General features: G+C 43.5%; 1 protein-coding gene across 1 annotated transcript in view; it reads right to left on the bottom strand.

Moving 5' to 3' along the window:
* RXFP1 (relaxin family peptide receptor 1) overlaps nt 1-16,000 on the bottom strand; it is a 522,477-nt gene that overhangs the window by 267,172 nt on the left and 239,305 nt on the right. The window contains exon 3 of the mRNA XM_073605821.1: nt 3,758-3,862. Within this exon, the coding sequence (XP_073461922.1) occupies nt 3,758-3,862 (105 nt within the window). The remainder of the gene's footprint in view (nt 1-3,757; nt 3,863-16,000) is intronic.

Raw genomic sequence — 16,000 nt, 5'->3', positions numbered from 1 at the left:
ATACACCTGTAACCTAATTAACCTAATTAACATGAGCTAATTAACTAATCCCTTTAGACAGCCTAGATGACTCAGACATGACCTATAGGCCAGACTGGCCGTCTTGTAGTTCAGAAAATCCAATCAACATTATTACAATAGCAGAGTTAATTAAACACAAACAACAATGGGGATCTAATGACTCTTAGATCCCATACTAGAGACTTATTTACAATACACATTTTAGCAGACAACAGATAGGTAGCTGGAATTGATGACATTAGCATTTAACAGTAGGAGTCCCAACAGTATGAATCAGTCACTATTCCAATATGGAAAATCCAGGGTCCCCAGAGTCTGTGTGTCCTGGGGGACCAGGACCCGAATCCACAGTAATACCACCTCAAGGGTCCCCAGGCATACAGCTCACAAAGAGCACCATTCCCCCAAATGCCAGGGCCCACGATTGACCGGCAAGAGGCTAGCATACAGTCCCCTCCAAAAGTCTCTCTCCTGGCTAGGTCTGTCACATTTCTCCCATTTCGGCAGGAGACTAACACAGGAGGAGATCCCAGACGGGTTGACTCTGAAGTTAGTCCATAGTTCCAGTCCTCTAATGCCTGTACCCACACAGTACCCCAAACAAATTGTTCCAAAAAAAGCATTACTCACCCAGCCAACCTCTGCCTCTCTCAGAGAACATATCTGCCGCTGGGGAGAGGCCTGGACTGGCCCTTCTCCCTGGAGTCCTTTCTGCCGCTGGAGAGAGGACAGGGTGTCTGGGCTCACTCCGTCATGCTGTTGGGGATCTGGGCCGACTGCCCAGCATCCCTGGGGCATATAGGTGGAGACTGAAGTCCCATACACCTTCACAGGAAATCCATCCTCTGTAAGTTGAGGGCAGAGGCCAGCAGTACTCGGCCCTGTTGCCAGCCCTTCTGCTGGAAACCCCACACCATCTGCTCTGGCTAACTGTTGGGGAGGGACGACGAACACCTCCTCTCCCTTCTCCCCCTGCATCCTGATCTGCTGCTGGGAAGTGACCACCTCCTTCTCACCCTGAGCCTCCGGAACTGACGCAGGTGTAGGGCAGAGATCTTGGACCCTCTGTCCGGTTGCCAGTGCTTCAGCTGAGGAAGTTCCTTGTAACTTCACAGATACTTCTGTTGGTGCTGGGCAGAGTACAGTGAAGTTTGGCCCTAATAACATATCTTCTTCTGCTGGAGGCTCACCAGGTTGTTCTTCCTCAGCAGAAAAGTCTATCAAATCCCCTGTCTCTGCAACTGGTGTCTGGGGATAAAGGTTCACCATCTCCTCTCCGTGGAACCCAGAAGATGCTATCAGTGCTGGGCAGAGGTTAGCAGAGCTCTGCCCTGTTGTCAGCACTTCAGGTTTGGGGACGGCAATCTTCAGATTTTCCACTGCCGATTCTCTGTCATTCTGCTGGACAGGCACATTCCTCCATCCAAGATCATCCAATGCAGAAACAGGTTCATCAAGGTCAGTCAGCACTTGCTGCATCCGCCATAAGACCTCCGCCTCCATAGCTGCGGGTGCAGGTTGGCAAAGCACACCATTACTCTGCCACATTGTCAACTCTTCAGCCAGGATTTCAGAGTTGTCAACTGGTATTTCCTGATAGTCCCAGGCAAAGGGAGCACCACCCTGCTGCTGAGCAGAGTCTAACAGCTGTTTGTAGGCGATCTCCAGCTCCCATTCCTGAACGGCCAGAAACTCCAAATCTTCCTGTGCCCAGTGCACTTCTGGGACATTCAGTCTCTGCTCTCTGTGCTCCATTATTTCCTCCAAACGCCACTCCCGATCACTCCCAAAGTCAGGGTCCCTGGACAGCCTCCAGCATAACAATCCCAGGCCATCGTAGTCAAAGCCTTCCGTGGGGCTGTCATCCGCTGTCCACGGGCACACTTGGGCTACATACCACTGGAGGGCTCTGTAGCTCTCGTGCAACTGCATTTCTGCCTGGATCAGCCTGCTTAACTCAGCTGTCCACTCCTGGTTCGGCTGTTCCCCCAAAAACAGCATTCGCACTTCATACTGCGACCAGTACCTCACATGGAGAACTTTTCCTTGGTGTCGCTGCTCACGGGCTAGCGCTTCCTTCCAGAGTTCACAGCAGATAGAATCAAACCATCCTAGCAGGACCTGCTCTGATACTGGTCCTCTGTGCTGTATCTGCTTCTCTCGCAACCTCCTTCTGAATTCCTCATCCATGGTGGCTGGTATCTCTCCTCTCCTGCTATCTGGACCTTGGATCCAGGTGATGGTTTGGATGTGTTCACGGCAAGGAAGCAGGATCCCACCATTCCCTCCACGGCTCTCAAGTAAGTATTTCAGTGTGGCTCTCCTGCAGGCTGGTTTGGAGTGTCCCAGTAACTGGAGAGCAAATCCCACGGCTGCCAACCAATGTAACGAGCCCCTTGCTCGGTCAGTTCCACTCTCCCAACACTCCTCTGCAGCTATAGAACCAGACCACAACGTCTGATGGTTCGGTCATCCAATGCTCCGGGATTAGAACTACAGCTATGTGCCATTCTAACCCAGTTGTGATAGCTCAGAACAAACACCAGGCAGGCTGTATGTAAGTTCAACCAGGAATCTCTCTTATTGCAATATACAGGCTCTTTTATACACTAAAAGTGGAGGTGCATACCTCCGACTCATATTACTGTAACAATACACCTGTAACCTAATTAACCCAATTAACATGAGCTAATTAACTAATCCCTTTAGACAGCCTAGATGACTCAGACATGACCTTTAGGCCAGACTGGCCGTCTTGCAGTTCAGAAAATCCAATCAACATTATTACAATAGCAGAGTTAATTAAACACAAACAACCATGGGGATCTAATGACTCTTAGATCCCATACTAGAGACTTATTTACAATACACATTTTAGCAGACAACAGACAGGTAGCTGGAATTGATGACATTAGCATTTAACAGTAGGAGTCCCAATGGTATGAATCAGTCACTATTGCAATATGGCAAATCCAGGGTCCCCAGAGTCTGTGTGTCCTGGGGGACCAGGACCCAAATCCACAGTAATACCACCTCAAGGGTCCCCAGGCATACAGCTCACAAAGAGCACCCTTCCCCCAAATGCCAGGGCCCACGATCGATCGGCAAGAGGCTAGCATACAGTTCCCTCCAAAAGTCTCTCTCCCGGCTAGGTCTGTCACACCCTTGATTTATTCAAACTCCAGTAAGCAAACTGAATGTGACAGTTGACACAGAATGTTTAAGAGCCATAGGCACTGAATAGTGGAGTCACTCTCAAGTGGGACAAAATGCATCACAAGAATGGCTGAATGAAAGTACAAATATCTGACTGATTTTTTTTTCAAATACAGTTATTTAAATAGTGTATTCAGTTGTCTGGCTGGAGTTCCGCTTTAAGAGTATTCTGAAAACGTTAGCTTTCTTTTAGGTCTGTTTGTTTCTTCTATGTACTGTATATGTAATATGTATTTATCATACATATTACATATACAGTACATAGAAGGAACAAACAGACCTAAAAGAAAGCTAATGCTTTCAGAATACTGTTAAAGCAGAACTCCAGCCAGATAACTGAATACACAATGATACAAAAAAATGAAAGTTGTGCATGAATCCAAGCAATACTGTATATCTTTGTCTTAGAAGTTCCAACCTAGAAAGAACACTTTATGCTAAATTATTTGATTGTATTACTAAGTTCAAGAACTTTCAGGAGTTTTAAAGTCTTTAGTAAAATCAAACACTGACTACTTACTGCAATCGGCCTCTTTCATCTCTGAGTCATAGCTGTTCATGCCGAACATCTCATAGTGTTTCTCAAAATGTTTATCAAGTTGCTGAGACCACCCATTGTTGTCTCCTGAAAGTGATGAAGAAAATTGACGTTACAATCTTTGTCTGACAAATCTAGGCAACAAAGGAACAAATAATAAAATAAGATCTAACCAAATTATGGGGTATATATTAATACATTTATGTGGATTAGGACAAATCTCCAGTTAGATTGTTCATACTTCATACATATATTCCTACTGACTAGTGAGGCTATCCATCACATTTAGCATAGAGTGGAGGAGAAGGCCAAACATCAGCCCAGATGTTATGGTTGGTATATGCAGAAAAGAGCATATGAGTTTTGGGGCTATTAAATTGCTCAGAGCAAATATGCAAGCATGCCACCAGTATCAGGAGTTTGCCTGCCCTATGAACCTGGGGTCACTTTAATAGGTATGATAAGCCCACCAGTTGTAAGAACATTCTTTTTTTAAGATTTAAACATCTAATTTCAGTCTATAAATCACTCTAATATTTTATTTTCTACTACCTTTTTTAACTAATAAAAAGAAAAACCCTGAAAATAAAACAATAAAACACAAATAGTCAACATATAATACAATACCAATACATACAATATATAATACATACCAAATGGCTTTTGGCAGAAACTTATAGACATATGATCAAATCATATTTTGGTATGTGATGGAACCAATGAAAGTTTTATTTCTTTTCACCTACTATACATATATTCTTGAATGCCTTTGTTTAACAAGTTTACCAAGAAATTGTAGCATAATTTACTATGATTGGTATAAATATATGATGTTGTCATCAGTTTCTGTAGTAACTGAATGGTTATTTTTTTTCAGGTGAGAAATTTTTTTTTCTTTTTATTACATTCTATGCTTGGAAAGTAACTCTTCCTTTTTTTCCCCCAAAAAAACCTACATTACCACCTCTCAGTTTTTTGGAAAATCCTGGCCAGTATAGATTAACCCTGTATAAATTGACTTATTTGGCATATGACTGTCATTCTACCATTATGCATACATGGGGTAGTCCAATTGGTTTGTCATTTAGCATTCAGGATCTTTATAATATATCTATATCTAATATATAGGTTTATTTTGTTTGTGTTTATAAATGCAGCTGTAGTTGTCCTTCCTTGTTTTTATTTTTATTTTTTTTATTTTGATTAATTTAAAAAAAATTGAAGAATTAAGAAGAAGGCAAAAGAAACATACACATTTCAAGATGCCTCTGTCGTATAAGTTTAATTTATATTTGTGAAGGTCAGATAAACTTTTGTTATTTTCGTCTTGAGGACATACAGAATACCTTCCAATCAATAGAAGTTTTCCATTAGTCCTACACTTGAGATGCAAAAATATTAAATCTATCTGCATTTGGAACATTTTGACCTATTTAAGGGTGTAAAAATGGTTCACATTTGAAGCTACATATTATTGTGGTTTTTAAGAAAAAAAATCTTTTTTACTGTATGGATATTAGATCACTGATATTGATGGAGAAACAATTTTAATCTATTATGTTGTATGATTTGTTTCATTTTTTTGTTCCATAAAGATTTTATTGAGTAAAGCGAATAGAAAGTTACAGAATCATCTGACTGGGATAAGTACATACAGAAACATCCTTTGGGTATGTATGATTTGTGATTTAAAAAAAATATTTATATTTAAAACATATTTTATTTTGTCTGATATGTTTATTTTGTGATGTGGTGTTGTTCTTCATTTTCTATGTGACCCCATGTTTTTTTTACATCCTATATTGTGGTGTGTCAGTACCTTTTTAAAACCAACTTGTAACTTATCCTTATAAGTCTGCTTTAAATTTGCAGTGCCCAGAGTAGACACAAATTTCCAGACTTTTTATGGCTTCCAATGTTTCCCTTTGCCAGATCTCTCCACCTCCGTCTGCTCACTCTGCCTTCGCTATAGCCACTTAATTACAATACTAGCTACTAGCATGATAACGTTGCATGACAATGTCCACAGAAAAGGAAGAGCCTCTACCAACAAAGACTTAAAGCTAAACAGTTTTGGTTGGCCAATGCATTTTTATTATGATGTAAATGAAAGTTTGAGTAACTTACTGAGTAGCATGGGCAATGTTTCTGTAAGCCTTATTATGAATAATAAGTAAAGCTGGTAATGGATGAATATTTTTAGTAAAGAAAAAAAATTGTATTTACTGGAGAAATTCCATTTCATCAACATTCCTTGTGAGCTACACGCATCATATTATTGTATTAACATATACTGACTTTTCTTTTAGTAAAGGTTAGTGTATGGAATGATAAAACTCCTGTTTTTTTTTGTTTTTTTTTTTTGCTGTCTGTGTCTCATCATGGGGATTTCCCTTTACATCCTGTACCAGAAAGCAACAGGAAGTGCAAGGGGATCTCTCAGAAGTAAGGAAACATCTCTTTTTAAACTGTTGTCACCAAATAGAGGTCCCCTTGGAACATTTACCTAGGATATGAACCAGATTGTACTAAATTGCTTGATGCAGAAATCTATAAACTTTTGATCATTTTAGTCTCCGGTGACATTAAAGTAGTACCAACCATGGTGCCTGCATACTTTCCTATTCTCGTTTGGCTGCCCATCCTTATCCATGGCCATCAACATGTTTTATCATATACAATCTCCACTGCAATGCTGGATATCGTCTGTTAGTTCTGCTCAGAGCTTTCACTAATTACAGTGGTGCACAGCCATTGTGTACATATAGAGCTGTTCAAAATCAGCCTCATCCTTACATCACATGTTTTTTTTACAGTCTGTCAATAATTTCCTGCCAAATCATTCTCACAGTCCTACCACAAATGTTTAGTGCACTGATAAAAATGATTCTGTTGGCTTGTAATTTTAACATAAAAAATGTATAAATTTCAACAAATAAATAATTGTTAATTAGGTTACTTTGATATTTTAAGGTACCTTACTTAACTTTCATTAGTTCCTAAAACACATTTTTTTACATTTACAAAAATAATGTATAATATTGAGTAATCTAGACAAAACCTTTAAGGTATGTGCATTTTCATATTCTAACTGAGTTACATTTACTTAAAAAAATTATCTTTTCATTTGACTGAAATTGTGGGAAGCATACATTTGCCAAACGTGCAACCACACAAGTTTTGATGCTGTATATTTTAAAGAGTTTGACGTCTATTGGAACTTTGAAAAACCTGCACAAGGCAGTTCCCATACGTTTGAGGCCTATCAGGACAAAAGAGCGCCACCAGTGACAATAATTTTTCCAAGTCGCTACAAAGTCATGCAATGTCATTGAAATGTAAGAATAAACATTGAACAAATTATCGTTCACATGCTTTAAATGTTGCTTAACATAGCATCCAAAATGTTTATTTTATTTGTAGATTAATACAGTATATTTATAATAAATAGACATACATCCATTGTATACACCTACTGAGACAATTCATTTGTGCACGTGCTACATTTGCGCTTACTGCATGTGGCAGAACGCAACCAAGATGCAGGGTGAGGGACCGCCAGCTGTTAAGTGCCAGAAAAATGAATGTTTCAGCCGATTCAGTTTTTCAGATATAGGAATTCAAATTCAGATTATGTAACATCAAGACCCACCCACTTTGCCCCCAATGTTATTAAAATTTAATAACAAAGATTTTTTTGCACTGCATCTATGCTGATATGCTGATATGCGCTGCAAAAATGACCATATGTGCTGGTTTGGTTACAGAGATATTGGGCATTATAGTTGATGAAAACTTTGCACCACGTTATTACATTTTAAAAACAATTATAAAATGTGTTTGTGCTGATTTGTACCACAAAAACAAACTTTCTGTTTGTTCAGTTTATGAGATATTGGACATTCAACGTTCGATTACGTAACCTAAAGCCCCGTCCACTCTGCACTTTATGCATGTTATTGCATTTCAAAAACAAATATACCATAAGTTTGTACTGCATTTGTGCAGCAAAAACAAGCATGTTGGTATTGTGTATTTTTTAGCATAGCATTCTCATTTTGTATCAGAAAAAATGATTATGGGACTCATTTATGCTTTTAACCTGAGCTAATCTAAAAACCTAAAATATATCTGAAGTTTTTTAGAAGATCTTTTTAGAGCTAGATTTGGGGAATCTAACTTCTAAAGTTCACACTTTAAAGTGCAAATTACTTTCCTAAAAGGCTTAAAAAAAGTTAATACATTCTGTGTTCTATGTAGCAAGAAATGCCAGCAACACGATTGCTTCTTCTTAAATCTTTAGTGAGCACTAACAGCAGTGCGACATCTAAAGTGCTAACATGTTTCGGCCAGAGCCTTCCTCATAGCATACAGGTTTACAATAAAATTAAGTTTATATAGAAAAGATATCCATTCCTTCAAAAAAGGTACTACAAATGCTTTCCCCCTCTTTATTTCACTCCACTCCCCCGTCCATCTCATGGTTAAGGACAGTGGGCTCTTATCCCTGTGGTTCTTTTTTCTTTTTCAACAGGTATAACAAGTTCTTTTTCAACAGGTAGAACATATCCAGTTACAAGTTTTATAAATTGTAACTCTAAGATGAATGTTTACCTAGTTGATTGTAGTACTTGTAAAGTACAGTATGTGGATTGCACTATTTGCAATCTACGTATTAGAATATGAGGACACTACAATGACACTCTTAATACCAATGCAAAAAATATTTCAAATGTGTCTAAACACTTTATAACAGTTCATGGTGGTAATCTGGAGTCTTTTTCTTTTTGCGGTCTGGAACAGGTGAGAAGATCTGTTGGGGGCGGGGATACACACCATACTCTAATGGTGTGGGGGATGCACAGATTGAATACTTGATTTCCTACTGGAATGAACAGTACAATGGATGTGAATTCCAATACCATTTGATTCCACAATGGATTAATTTTTCCCTATCGTTTTCTGTCTGTGTTTCCATTTTCCCTCCCCTCTTTCTCTGGTTTTGCCAACCTCACATGATTTTAATTGTCAATTGATTTTAAATTGAATTGTACCGCCCCCATTTTTTGGAGGAATGGATATCTTTTCTATATAAACGTGATTTTGTTGTAAATTTGTATGCTATATGGAAGGCTCCAGCTGAAACATGTTAGCACTTTAGATGTCGATTGCTCTTAGTGCTCAATAAAGATTTAAGAAGCAATCGTGTTGCTACTTTGATGTTTATGGGACACAACAAGTTTGAGCACTGTTATTCAGTTCATTATACTTCAAGTTTTTGTTTTTGTCTACAGTATTCTGTGTTCTATGTTCTTTACAGATCTACCGTATGTTATACAGTATCTCACAAAAGTGAGTACACCCCTCACATTTTTGTAAATATGTATTATATCGTTTCATGTGACAACACTAAGTATGAGCCGAACACCCCCCGGTTCGGTTCGCACCAGTACATGCAAACAGTAGACATGTGCATTCGTTTTCGTCCAAATGCATTTTCGTCCGAATTTCAGATATTTTCGTTATCGTTTTACCAAACGATAACGAAAGTGCAGAGTCCGAAAAACGAAAGATCCGACATAAACAAATGCTTTATTTTCGTTTTCGTTGCTACAACAGTTCGATATAGATAGGAGATTCAACATGATGATGACAATAACAATCTGTGTCCATCAAATTGAATGTGCCTAACCTTAGCTCTATTAGTCCAAGGGGGGAGGCCGGGATCTGGGGGTCCCCTTGTTAAAGGGGGCTTCCAGATTCCGATAAGCCCCCCACCCACAACCACCGGGCAAGGGTTGTGGGGATGACGCCCTTGTCCCCATCAACATGGGAATAAGGTGCTTTGGGGGGCTACTCAAAAGCACCCTCCCCATGTTGAGGGCAAGTGGCCTGGTACGGTTCTGGAGGGGGCGCGCTCTCTCTTCCCCCCCTCTTTTCCTGTGGCCTGCCAGGTTGCGTGCTCGGATAAGGGTCTGGTATGGATTTTGGGGGGACCCCTATGCCATTTTTTTTTTTAAATTTGGCGCAGGGTTCCCCTTAATATCCATACCAGACCTGAGGGGGGCCCCACACAATTTTTTTTTTAATTTTTGGTTCGGGGTTTCCCTTAATATTCATACCAGACCCAAAGGGCCCGGATATTGGCCGGGGGGGGGACCCATGCCGTTTTTCAATGAGTTTTATCTATATTGCCGAGACCCGACAATTTATTACAGCCGCAATCAGTTTTAAACTACTTTTTTCCTTTAGAAATGTAATTTTGCTGTGGTACTGTTCTAAACATGGGAAAACTGCGCCACTTTATAGGCATACTAAGGAATCCCCCCAGGCATGATATTTAACGCAATATTTCATTTTTATTGTTTTACTTTAAGCATTATTAAAATCACTGCTCCTGAAAAAACTGCCATTTTTAAACTTTTTTTGCATTGATACATGTCCCCTGGGGCAGGACCCAGGTCCACAAACACTTTTTATGGCAATAAATTGCATATAAGCCTTTAGAATGAGCACTTTTGGTTTTTCATGTTAATGTCCCATAGACTTTAACAGCGTTCCACAGTTTTCAAATTTGCCGCGAACACCGCACAATGTTCGCTGTCCGGCGAACAGGCGAATACCCAATGTTCAAATTGAATTTAGGTTCGTCTCGAACATCGGGCTCATCACTACAAGTTAGTGGGGTGCGTCCTGCTCACAGTGTTCAGCTAAACCTACAAGTTAGTGGGGTGAATCCTGCTCACAGTGTTCAGCCAAACCTACAAGTTAGTGCGGTGCGTCCTGCTCACAGTGTTCAGCTAAACCTACAAGTTAGTGTGGTGCGTCCACCTCACAGTGTTCAGCTAAACCTACAAGTTAGTGGGGTGCGTCCTGCTCAGAGTGTTCAGCTAAACCTACAAGTTAGTGCAGTGCGTCCTGCTCACAGTGTTCAGCTAGATCCATTCCTGTTATCTTCTTACTGACAGGCAGGCTTGTCTTGTTACAGTATATACAGCTACCTGAAGAAAATTGCTGGTGTTCTTTTGATCCTATTAGTACCACAGTCAGGCAGCTAGACTATTTACAGTTAGTGCAGTGCGTCCTGCTCACAGTGTTCAGCTAGATCCGTTCCTGTTATCTTCTTACTGACAGGCAGGCTTGTCTTGTTACAGTATATACAGCTACCTGAAGAAAATTGCTGGTGTTCTTTTGATCCTATTAGTACCACAGTCAGGCAGCTAGACTATTTACAGTTAGTGCAGTGCGTCCTGCTCACAGTGTTCAGCTAGATCCGTTCCTGTTATCTTCTTACTGACAGGCAGGCTTGTCTTGTTACAGTATATACAGCAACCTGAAGAAAATTGCTGGTGTTCTTTTGATCCTATTAGTACCACAGTCAGGCAGCTAGACTATTTACAGTTAGTGCAGTGCGTCCTGCTCACAGTGTTCAGCTAAACCTACAAGTTAGTGGGGTGCGTCCTGCTCACAGTGTTCAGCTAGATCCGTTCCTGTTATCTTCTTACTGACAGGCAGGCTTGTCTTGTTACAGTATATACAGCTACCTGAAGAAAATTACTGGTGGTTTTTTTGATCCTATTAGTACCACAGTCAGGCAGCTAGACTATTTACAGTTAGTGCAGTGCGTCCTGCTCACAGTGTTCAGCTAAACCTACAAGTTAGTGGGGTGCGTCCACCTCACAGTGTTCAGCTAAACCTACAAGTTAGTGTGGTGCGTCCTGCTCACAGTGTTCAGCTAGATCCGTTCCTGTTATCTTCTTACTGACAGGCAGGCTTGTCTTGTTACAGTATATACAGCTACCTGAAGAAAATTACTGGTGTTTTTTTGATCCTATTAGTACCACAGTCAGGCAGCTAGACTATTTACAGTTAGTGCAGTGCGTCCTGCTCACAGTGTTCAGCTAAACCTACAAGTTAGTGGGGTGCGTCCACCTCACAGTGTTCAGCTAAACCTACAAGTTAGTGGGGTGCGTCCTGCTCAGAGTGTTCAGCTAGATCCGTTCCTGTTATCTTCTTACTGACAGGCAGGCTTGTCTTGTTACAGTATATACAGCTACCTGAAGAAAATTACTGGTGTTTTTTTGATCCTATTAGTACCACAGTCAGGCAGCTAGACTATTTACAGTTAGTGCAGTGCGTTCTGCTCACAGTGTTCAGCTAAACCTACAAGTTAGTGGGGTGCGTCCACCTCACAGTGTTCAGCTAAACCTACAAGTTAGTGGGGTGCGTCCTGCTCAGAGTGTTCAGCTAAACCTACAAGTTAGTGGGGTGCGTCCTGCTCACAGTGTTCAGCTAGATCCGTTCCTGTTATCTTCTTACTGACAGGCAGGCTTGTCTTGTTACAATATATACAGCTACCTGAAGAAAATTACTGGTGTTTTTTTGATCCTATTAGTACCACAGTCAGGCAGCTAGACTATTTACAGTTAGTGCAGTGCGTCCTGCTCACCGTGTTCAGCTAAACCTACAAGTTAGTGGGGTGCGTCCTGCTCACAGTGTTCAGCTAAACCTACAAGTTAGTGTGGTGCGTCCACCTTACAGTGTTCAGCTAAACCTACAAGTTAGTGGGGTGCGTCCTGCTCACAGTGTTCAGCTAAACCTACAAGTTATTGGGGTGCGTCCTGTTCACAGTGTTCAGCTAAACCTGCAAGTTAGTGGGGTGCGTCCTGTTCACAGTGTTCAGCTAAACCTACAAGTTGGTGGGGTGCGTCCACCTCACAGTGTTCAGCTAAAGCTACCTGTAGAAGGTTGGTGGTGTTCTCATACTACAGGCAGGCAGTTGATTTTGCTAGCTGCAGTATCAGTACATATATATATATATATATATATATATATATATATCCCAGCTTAGTGCAGCTACAGGCCATTAGTATGTCTGGAAGACCAAGAAGGAGAGGTAGACAGTCACAAGCCAATAAGAGAGGGCAAGCAGGCTCTGTGTCTAGTGCTGGTCGTGGAGACGGTGCATCCTAATCAGCACGTGGCCGTGGGACACGCTTGGCCTTTTTTTCGGCAGCTGGCCGTGTTGAGCCGCAACATGCGGAAGACTTGGTCGAGTGGATGACCAAGCCGTCCTCATCCTCCTCATCCTCTCTCACCCATGCCCAGGGTACTTTGTCTGGCAAAGCAGCGGCCTCTTCCCTTGGCTCAATGTCATCAGTGACTCCTTCCCTCGCCCCACCATGTCCTCCTGAGGAGTCTGTTTGACCACAGTGTTGGGTACATGCTCCAGGAGGATGCCCAGCGTTTGGAAGGCTCTGATGATGATACTGAGCTCGATGAAGGCAGTAACATGAGCACGGGCAGAGGGGGTGCCCAAGAAGGACAGCAATCTGGCAGTCATGCTCCCGCTGCTGCAGCATACTGCCAGGTTTGCTCCAGTGATGAGGAGGGAGGGGATGATGAGGTCACTGACTCAACGTGGGTGCCTGATAGGAGAGAGGAGGAGGAGGAGGAGGTGGCACATCATAAGGGCAGCACATTGACTGCATCACACCCCAAAGCTCCACATGTGCAGGGCGCTGCAGTCTCTGCGCGTTATTCAAAAAGTTCTTTAGTGTGGGCCTTTTTTGAGACGAGTGCATCAGATCGCACCGCTGCTATTTGCAACATATGTCTCAAGCGTATCTTGCGTGGCCAAAACATCTCCCGCTTGGGTACCACATGCTTGACCAGACATATATTGACCTGCCATGCAGTTCGTTGGCAAGCGTATCTAAAAGACCCACACCAAAGAACAAAGAGGACCTCTCCTTGCTCCTCATCAGCTGAGATTTCCAACCCCACTATACCTTCAGTCCTCTCTGAGACCTGCACTGAGAGGAATGAAGGTGTAGAATTAGGTGTGTCACAGCCAAGTACTTGTGGGCAATCTGCTTTTGGTACACCGACGTCAGATTGTACCAGGCAAATTTCCCTGCCCCAGCTGCTGCACTGCCGAAAGAAGTTTGCTCCCAGCCATCCACATGCCCAGCGGTTGAATGCTAGCTTGGCAAAATTGCTAGCACTTCAACTGCTGCCTTTTCAGTTGGTAGACTCTGCCCCCTTCCGTGAGTTTGTGGAATATGCGGTTCCTCAGTGGCAGGTACCCAAACGCCACTTTTTCTCACGGAAGGCGATTCCGGCTCTCTACCGGCATGTGGAAGGCAATGTCCATGCCTCGCTGGACAGGGCGGTCAGCGGTAAGGTGCATATTACCGCTGACTCATGGTCCAGCAGGCATGGACAGGGACGTTACCTAAGTTTCACGGCGCATTGGGTGACTCTGCTGGCAGCTGGGAAGGATGCAGGACAAGGTGTAGTAGTGTTGGAGGTTGTTCCACCACCACGCCTCCAAAATGCTAATGATTGTGACACACCTCTCTCCTCCACCCCCTCCTCTTCTTCTTCCTCCATGGCCTCTTCCTGTGCTTTGTCCTCGGAACCAGCGGTGCTCCGTAGCCGTTCAAGGGGCTACGCAAGTACGCAGGCCAAAAGATGCCATGCGGTGCTTGAGCTGGTGTGCTTGGGGGACTGGAGCCACACTGGGGCAGAGGTTCTGTCAGCTCTGCAGGGGCAGGTTCAGAGGTGGTTGACGCCACGCCAACTTAAGGCAGGAATGGTGGTTTGCGACAATGGCACCAACCTCCTCTCTGCCCTCCGACAGGGACAAATGACCCATGTGCCCTGTTTGGCTCACGTCCTTAACTTGGTGGTGCAGCGGTTCTTGGGCAGGTACCCGGGCTTACAGGATGTCCTGAGGCAGGCCAGGAAAGTCTGTGTGCATTTCCGCCGGTCATATAATGCCAGTGCTCGGCTGACGGACCTCCAAAAGGAGTTTAACCTGCCCAAGAACCGCCTAATCTGTGACATGCCCACCAGGTGGAACTCAACGTTGGCCATGCTGCAGCGGCTGCACACGCAGCAGAGGGCCATCAATGAGTACCTGTGCGACTATGGCACCAGGACAGGGTCAGGGGAGCTTGTTTTTTTTTCCCCACGCCAGTGGGCCATGATCAGGGATGCATGCACTGTCCTGTCACCATTTGAGGAGGCCACGAGGATGGTGAGCAGTGACAGTGCATGCATCAGTGACACTGTCCCCCTTGTCCACCTGTTGGAGCACACGCTGCATGGAATAATGGACAGGGCACTTGAGGCAGAACAGAGGCAGGAAGAGGAGGACTTCCTTAGCTCTCAAGGCCCCCTTTATCCAGACAGTGTTCCTGCGTGCCCGCCAATCACACAGGAAGAGGACGAGGAGGAGGAGGAGGAGGAGGAGGAGGAAGATTGTGTCAGTATGGAGGTGGAGCCTGGCACTCAGCATCAGCAGCAGTCTTTAAGGGATCAGTCCCAAGAAACACATGGACTTGTACGTGGCTGGGAGGAGGTGGCTGCGGACCATGTCGTCCTTAGTGACCCAGAGGACTCCGGACCGAATGCCTCAGCAAACCTACGCTGCATGGCCTCCCTGATCCTGCAAAGCCTGCGTAAGGATCCTCGTATTCGTGGTATCAAGGAGAAGGACCAATACTGGCTGGCAACCCTCCTTGATCCACGTTACAAGGGTAAGGTTGCGGACCTTATCTTGCCATCGCAGAGGGAGCAGAGGATGAAACATCTTCGGGAGGCCTTGCAGAAAGGCCTGTGCAACGCGTTCCCAGAGACTGGGAGGTTACAAACTCCTGTTTCTGGATAACGTGTTGCTGAGGCTTCGGTCAGTCAAAGAAGGAGCGGTGGAGAAGGTGGCCGTCTGACCGATGCGTTCAGACAATTTTTTGGTCCGCAGCCCCAAGGTATGATCGGTTCCAGCAACCATCGCCAGCGTCTGTTTTACATGGTGCAGGAATACCTAGGGGCAAGATCAGACTTGGACACCTTTCCCACCGAAAATCCTCTGGGTTACTGGGTCTTGAGGATGGATCACTGGCCAGAGCTTGCACAGTATGCAATTGAGCTACTGGCCTGTCCTGCATCCAGCGTTCTTTCGGAATGCACATTCAGTGCTGCTGGAGGCGTGGTAACCGATCACAGGGTGCGTCTGTCCACCAACTCGGTCGATCGACTGACCTTCATAAAAATGAATCAGTCTTGGATCACCACCAGCTACCAAGCACCTGATGCTGATGTAACCGAATAATTTTTTTTGAAATCTCAGATCCCTTCAAAGACTGCCTATGCTGATGCTGAGTGACTATCCCTGAGTAATTATCCTCTTCCTCCTCAATCATCACGCTAATAGCTTGT

This window comes from Aquarana catesbeiana, linkage group LG01 (assembly GCF_042186555.1).
Source record: "Aquarana catesbeiana isolate 2022-GZ linkage group LG01, ASM4218655v1, whole genome shotgun sequence".
Lineage (NCBI taxonomy): Eukaryota > Metazoa > Chordata > Amphibia > Anura > Ranidae > Aquarana > Aquarana catesbeiana.
The sequence above is the reverse complement of the archived record's forward strand: the minus strand, read 5'-3'. Positions and strand labels throughout refer to the sequence as shown.